Raw genomic sequence first — 7,926 nt, 5'->3', positions numbered from 1 at the left:
AGGTAATTTCAACTACTTTGGAAGGTAATTTCCTTCAATCCTCACTACAGGCAGTTCTTATGTATTTGAATAATTATGTATGTCTTGTACATTGTATTATTTTCTTGCATTTCTTTTAGTGAAGTCTCTGTTTCTTGTAAAAGAATTTATTGCCGTATGTTTTCCACTGCTGCTTATGTGCGTAGTGAGTTATCATGATATGTTCTTACCTTTTCTTTTTCCTTTTGTTTTAACATTACTTTTATAGGCTTGCGTCAGTTTTATGATATGGTAAACATTATCCCACCAAAATGAGGTAGAGGATATAGGATATTGGTGCAGTTCTGATGGTTTGACTCCATTTTATATTTAGTTATTTTGCATATCTATGGGCTTTATCCCATGGTATACCTTCTGCTTATACTATTTTCAAAAAACAAAAAACCGCATACAAACAATCTCTATTGATGATTGCAACTTGTATCAGTGATTTTGACTGATGTCATTGATTGACTTTCCAATTCCATACATGTCTTGTCGGAGCTGGTCCTGATGGGAAACACACAGCATTAGAAGCAGTTACCATAGTTCTTCATTTACCACCACCACAACCTGGGTCAATGCTGGGCATTACGTCAGTAGACAGGGTATCTGCGTCTGATCCAAAGTCAGCTCTGGCGTTACAGAGATTAGTACAAGCAGCTGTAAGCATCTTTTTTCAATAAGTAGATGCTTTATTTGTTTCTCTTCTAATTCATCTGTCAAATAACCTGTAGTACATATCCTTTTCTATTTATTGCTGAACAAATGTACTGTTAGGTATGGTTTCTAGGAGAAAATGCAAACTATGCTGCTTCTTAATATGCTTGGGAATCCTCAATTCCTCCTGGTACTGCATTGATGATGCTAGATACAGATAAAATGGTTGTTGCTGCCAGTTCTCGTAATCCTACTCTGGCTGGGGCGTTGACTAGGCTTCAGAGATGCGCGTTCAGTGGCTGCTGGGAGGTATTAACTTCCACCTCAGTGTCACCCAGTTGACATTTGTTACTGACTCTATCTTAGAGCGATAACAGGGTCTGGCAGTCATGGTTAAGGGTTACAATATTCTGTTGAGGCATGGTTTCTAAAGCATTTAGACAATGGTAGTGGTAGTTAGAGAATTATTATACTTTGCCTGTTGGTGGTTCTATAGTGGGAATCCAGGAGTATCCTATAAAACTCTAGTTTACTGATTTTCCGTGGTTAACATTTGACCTCACCCTCTACATTATTCGGAAGGGGACCCAGATACTATAGAATGTACACATATGCGCACAAAAATTTGTTAACCAGTGAACTCACCAGCCACTCATTTGATTGTCTTATATGTAGTTTGTTCCTTTGGGATTCTCTAGGTTCGAATTATTGCTGCTCAAGCTCTTACAACTTTGGCAATAAGGTCTGGTGAACCTTTTAGGCTACAAATCTACGAATTCTTACATACGTTAGCACATGGGGGAGTGCAGTCTCAGATTTCTGAGATGCATCTCAGTAATGGGGAAGATCAAGGAGCAAGTGGCACAGGCCTTGGAGCTCTAATAAGTCCCATGATAGATGTTCTTGATGAAATGTATAGAGCACAAGATGATTTGATCAATTAAGTGATACAAATTTCTTTTTTAAATGCGTCATTCTTTTTTTGGTATTCACAATAGTTTGTTGTGTGGGTAATCAGGGAAATACGCAGCCATGACAATGCTAATAAGGAATGGACAGATGCAGAACTTAAGAAACTATATGAAACTCATGAACAGTTGCTTGATCTTGTTTCGCTGTTTTTGTTACGTCCCTAGAGCAAAGTATCTGCCATTGGGGCCAATAAGGTACAAACTCACTTATAGTGCTTATGTCTTTAATTTGACATATATTTATCTGTTGTAATTTTTTGTTTGGTCAGATATTTATCTGTTGTATTTGAAAGAATAAGAGGTGTGAGGCGTTTTTGTTATTTTGTGTGTAAAACTTGATTCCGGAATGTGGAGATGCAATTTTCTAGTTCTTTAGCAAGTGTCCAGAAAAAGAATGTCAGCCTTTTGCACAAATGCTTTAATTAGACTCTCTCTCTCTGTTGTATAGGTAAAACCAGAATTTCTCAAATATGTTATCTATTCACTACACAACACTAATTTTACAATGTCCTCTTTCATTTCCCTGAAATTTTTGTTCTTCACCTTACTCCTAGTGTCTAACTGACACGCCAGATAACAAAGGTTGAAAATCTTGACGTCGGTGGAAATATTTGTAGTCCAAATGTTAAAGGAAATATTAGTAGGAATATCAGAATATATTATACATGTAAACATGGAAATTTGCTCCAAATTCCAAAACCTCCTGGAAATCTTAAAAAAAGTATTAAGCATGATACAGTTAGAATATTGTCCAAAATAACTATTAAATTAATTGTCACTATACTTATGAGGTGCAAATAGAAGAAAAGTTTATTATGATCCTTGTCTAAGGATTTTAAGCATGTCTCATTTGGTATGAGCATTAGTCAAGAGTGAGGGTAATTTACGACTAATCACTGCTTAGTGCTTACCAAGCACTTTTATGAGGGGATTGACTGTGTCAAAAATCATCGGTCTGACTCTAAATTTTAATGAGATGATTCCCACATACTAAAACTCTTTTCATTTGACAGCGAGTGTGATTTCTTTTGAATACCAGTTTTACCTTCTTTTCTATCTGCATTTCTTATTTGATTTCCCTTCATAATCTTTTGACAGTGGAAAACTTATCGACATCTACCGCACGCGGCACAATATTAGTGCATCAACTGCTTTGAGTGATCCAGCTGTTGCTACTGGAATTTCTGATCTTATGTACAAATCTAAACCAGCACCTGAAGATCCTGATGTGCTTGATGATGACCTTGTAAATGCTTGGGCTGCAAACCTTGGTGATGACGGACTCTTAGGATGTCACACCCCCATCCCGACCTACGCCCAGGATCGCCACGTGATGTCATTTAATACTCGAACATCCAATATACCCCGCCTCCAAGACATGAAATAAGACCACTCAAGGTCCAAATTTCATAATAATTTTTCGTAAGCTTTATGGCTACATCTAACCTTCTCGTTAGACTGCCTACGTACCCTCATTTGGGATCAAGCCATTCGTAGTTCGTCACTCACAAAATCAGACATGTATCACCCCTAAATACACATGGTCCCCCATCGCAGATATACCAAGCATGACCACATCCTAGCTCTAGGTAGTGATCACCCATTGCGGATATACCAAGCATGATCACCCCTAACAGTACCCCATCGCGGATATACCAAGTAGGACTGTATCATATAGCTCTAGGTAGTGATCACCTCGAAGTGTGTGTGTGTATGGCCATACCAAGATATAAGGATCGCCTATCGCTGATTAACCAAGCACGATCTATAGAAAATATGGTCCCCCTAATGCGGATTAACCAAGCAGGACCAAGATAACTAAGTAGGTAGTGACCCTTTATCGCGGATTAGCCAAGCAGAGTCACATTTACGGAACTGTTAGGTAGTGATCACCCATTGTGGATTAACCAAACATGATCACCCCAAAGTATGTATAGCCATAAGAATCGCTTATCGCAGATTAACCAAGCACGATCCATAAATAATATGGTCCCTTATCGCAGATTAACCAAGCGGGACCACTAGTGACCCTCTATCGCAGATTAATCAAGCAGGGTCATGGTCTCCTACTAATCCTCAATTTTATGAACATTTCAATACACACGTTAAATCACATAAAATAAACAAGCATATAACAATATAATGTCATTAGTACGTAAATCGAGGTGCACGTCAATCAAGGAGACACGTCATCACGATGAGCCCATCAAGCTTCATAACATCTCAACCACACTCTAAGATCAGTAGCACGCTAAAAGAACTCAAGCTAGTTGACTAAAAAGTCAACCGTCAATCATGGTCGAGAGTAGGGTCCACAACCCTAGAAATCTAAACCGGAAGATCTGCCTATTAGATTCTTGATCCGTAACTTCCCAAAGTCCACATTATGTTTCTGGAACCACATACTAAAATTTCATTACAATCTAACGATCGGATCTCCGTCAATTTCAAATTCAAGTGGCGGACGACATTTAATTTTACAAACTTAGAAATCCAATTAGGGAAGATTCGTACGTTGGATTCCTGATCCGTAAGTTTCTATGATCCATAAATATTATGTTCTATCACGCATTAAGGTTTGGTGACGATCCAACGGTCGGATCGTTGATTCATATTTTGACCAAGTAAGGTATCGTAATGAAACTAAGTCCAAACAATCAAATTACGTCATACGGATATCAATTATGAAATCAAGGCATCTATTTGAACTTAAAAGGACATCGTCGGCCCACTGGCCAGGCCGCCGCCGCACACGCCACCGAGGGTGGCGGTCGGTAGCCCTGACTTGCCGAAAAAATTCAAATATTTTTAAAAATTACCAAAATTTACAGAAATGAAGATCTCAATGAGGGGAGTAATTTTTGTACCTGTGGCTAAGGCCAATTTGTCCTGGAAAAGCCTTAATTCTCCATGAACCCGTCGGAACCCTAGAGAAGGGTGTGCTTCGATTCAGCTTCCATACGAGCTTCGACGCCTCCAACACTGCTTGGGCTTTGTTCATGGGATTGATGGGAGTCTATTGGTGGTGGTAATTGGAGGAGGTAGCTTCAAATCGTGGCGGAATGGAATCCAACCCGTGCGCCCCCTTTTGTATGGTTTCACCCAAAATTCACCAAATTTTCACCCAATGTTCACATGAAAATGGAAGAGGGATCAGTTGGCCTCGTGGTAAGGGTCATTTTGACACTAACCTTGTCGTCCAAGGTGGTTGGAGATGGGAGAATCCACCGGGTCGAGTCACGGGTTGAGGGAAACCCGGTTCCTTTTTTTTTTCTTTTCTCCCCTTTTCCCCTTCCTCTCCTTTACTTTTTTTTTTATGTTTTTTTTTTGAGGTATTCATCAATTTCCCCCATGAACTTGTAACTATTGGTGACACACCCCGTCCAGAAGGAGGGCATGCTGGCCGTCACGTGAGAGTGACGTAACCATTTGCACAGTACGGAAGCTTTAAGATACAATTTATAAGTTGATACACCCGAAGGTGAGTCCTAATTTTGTCCAATCTGTCAGAACACCGTCGAATTCCTCGTAGTCACCACACCTTTGTGATTCCTGAACCTGGAGGGGCGCAAAACCAAAATTGAGTGGGTCAGTAAAACAATTCTTTTCCAAATCCAAACATTTCTCAAAACGTTGTAACCCCTCTCCGTAAAACCTGTATACTTTCCCAGAAATGTAAAATATAAATATACATATATATTCTCAAAACTTCATTTTTACTATCTCAACATTTTTCTTTATCAATCATGCCATGCCATGTCTAATTCAACAGTTAAGTATGGATGCATCAACAATAATCATATCAGGTGCAAGAAAGTAATCAACCGGAGGCCCTCTAATAGCCCTGTACGGTTGAACCTAGAGCTCAAAATCTATCACTCTCACTCTGCCGGAGTCACCTCTGTGACCTGTCCGGCCTTCTGCACACAAGTTACGCTCTAGTGCTTTCTCATCAATCATCTGTGCACATAATCTAAGGTCACCCACCAGTCGAAATCTCACTAACACTCTACGACTGGCCCGTCGCACCCACTCCGCGTGGACTGTGCGACCAGCATCTACTTGGATCCAAGGCGAGCGTGCGATGCGGTGAATACTATAAGCACTAAACCATGGTGCAGGATTTGAGCTCAATATATATCAACATCATCATAACAGTATTTAAATACTCACCTGATACTCACCTGTGCGTCCGCCGCACCAATTCATACGTATGCATCATATATCAATTCATATCCTTTCATGCATGGCAATTCGATTCACGTTTTTCATATAATTCTATATACTTTTCGCATACTTCTATGCATGGCATTTCAACTAATATATCTCATATACTTTTATACATTTTCATTTAAAGCATAATTTCATGCATTTTCAATTTCTGGGAAAACGGCAAGTATATATGTATACGGAAAACAAAACTGCCCACTCACAGAATACATCGACGTGTCGTAGGTCCCTGAGCCTCCCTTAGTCATGCCCAACGTTCGTACAAGCCTCGCCTATACGAGAAATAACCGAATTAACGTTATTTAACGCATAACCTAATTCTTAGCTAATAACTCCTCAAATATTGCTCAAATTGGGTATATGAATATACCACTGTGACCTACACAACCTCAGGATCATCCCCATATTTTTAAAATAATTTTTGGAGTCCTCACGCGCCCCCACGCGCCTGACGTGGCACGGACCTACGCGCCCCCACGCGCGGCCACGTGCCAAGCACACTGACGGTGTCAATTGACGCCGTCAGGAATATTCCGTTAAAATCCCGGAATATTCCGTTAAACTTAACCTTTTTCCGTTACTGCCGTTAGGAATATTCCGTTAAATATAACGGATTATTCCTTCTTCTTCTCCGGTCGTCCCTCGCCGGACTCCGGTCACCGGAAACTGGGGAATATTTCAAATCCACTATTCTCCTTCGTTTTTCATCCAAATTTCTTGAATTTTACACCAAATTGAAGCCCTAAACATCTACTTTCACGTTGGACTAGTTTTAAGGCCTAAAAACTACGAGATCAAACTTTTCAAAAATTCAAGAATTCGGCCAAACTTACAACTCGTGATCCTGACGTCCAATTCATGCCAACGAAGCACTCCGAGCTTCCTTGGGACTTCCTTAAGCTCACTGTGAGCTTGGTTTCACCTAAAACAAAGTCAATTCGAAGATCATGAACAGTGCTCTTCACGGGAACTTTTAAAACTACGTTTTCCGAAGTAGAACTTACCTGAAATGGATACCATCGTGCTCGTGAAGTCTTCAGGGTTCCAATGGTGGTCTTAGATTCGTCGTTGGTATAGATTTAGGGTGGTTTTGTGGTTGGTCCGTGAGTTCGAAGGAGAGGGAGAGAGAACTGAGAGTTTCGTGAGGGAGGAGAGAGAGAGAGACAATGTTACGGGTTATGGGGAGGGTTTTGAGGTGTGGGGATCCCACTTGTCCAACCCAATCCCAATTTCATAAATTCCAACATAAAAAATCCAAACTTAAGCCTAGTTTAAGTTCCTAAAACCAAATAACTTAGGAACTTAAAGTAAAACCAATTGTTAAATTTTCGCCCCTTAGTCCCGTTTAAGGGCATTTTCGTCTTTTCACGTCCTCGGAATTAAAATTCCGGGACGGGCTGTGACAATTGGCCAATTTCCCCCCTCAACTTTAATTTTGGCCAATTTCCCCCCTCAACTCTCATAAATAGTCAATTTCCCCCCTCAACTTTAATTTGGCCAATTCCCCCCCTCAACTCTCATAATTAGTCAATTTGCACCCTACTGTTAATTTTTTAATTTGATCATAAGTAAACAAGTGTGTGTAAGAAACTAAATAAGATGTATGTTAATCATTTTCCTATGTCTTTATCCTAGTACAAATAGATTAAAATTTAGAATTTTACAATTTTATCATAGATAGTATTATTAGTCATAATAAATCAGTATGGAGTAATTTTATTTGATTTTTTACTATACAAAATTGATAACGAAAAGGATTGATGTGTACATTTTTGTATGTGAATACAATTTTCTTTATTAAAGTGAAAGCTAAGTTCAAGTAAATTGTGGAGAATCAAGCTTTAGTGCAAAAATGGCTAGTCAATTCATAATTTTCGACTCCTTATTAAGAATAACACATTTTATTGAAATAGGTCTGATCCATGAGTTTAGGATTTTTATTTCTTCTTCTACATGCTTTAAACCCGTTTCATAACTTTTTCTTATAGTCAACCCATATCACATACTAATTGTATTATGTTTTTGTACATTTTACCCTATATTATGC

The 7,926-nt window shown here is 39.3% G+C and overlaps 1 protein-coding gene across 1 annotated transcript; it reads left to right on the top strand.

Annotated features, from left to right (window-relative positions):
* The first annotated feature begins 15 nt into the window (after positions 1-15).
* Positions 16-3,075, top strand: LOC114825961 (uncharacterized). Its single transcript, XM_029105263.2, has 4 exons — positions 16-683; positions 799-987; positions 1,697-1,844; positions 2,748-3,075. Exons 2-4 carry the CDS (start codon positions 963-965, stop codon positions 3,034-3,036), a joined length of 462 nt encoding a protein of 153 aa, XP_028961096.1. The 5' UTR covers positions 16-683; positions 799-962; the 3' UTR covers positions 3,037-3,075.
* The last annotated feature ends 4,851 nt before the right edge of the window (positions 3,076-7,926 follow it).

The sequence above is a fragment of the Malus domestica genome, chromosome 07 (genome assembly GCF_042453785.1).
Source record: "Malus domestica chromosome 07, GDT2T_hap1".
Classification (NCBI taxonomy): Eukaryota; Viridiplantae; Streptophyta; class Magnoliopsida; order Rosales; family Rosaceae; genus Malus; species Malus domestica.
Note: the sequence above shows the minus strand (reverse complement) of the source record. Positions and strands in the feature narration are given on the sequence as shown.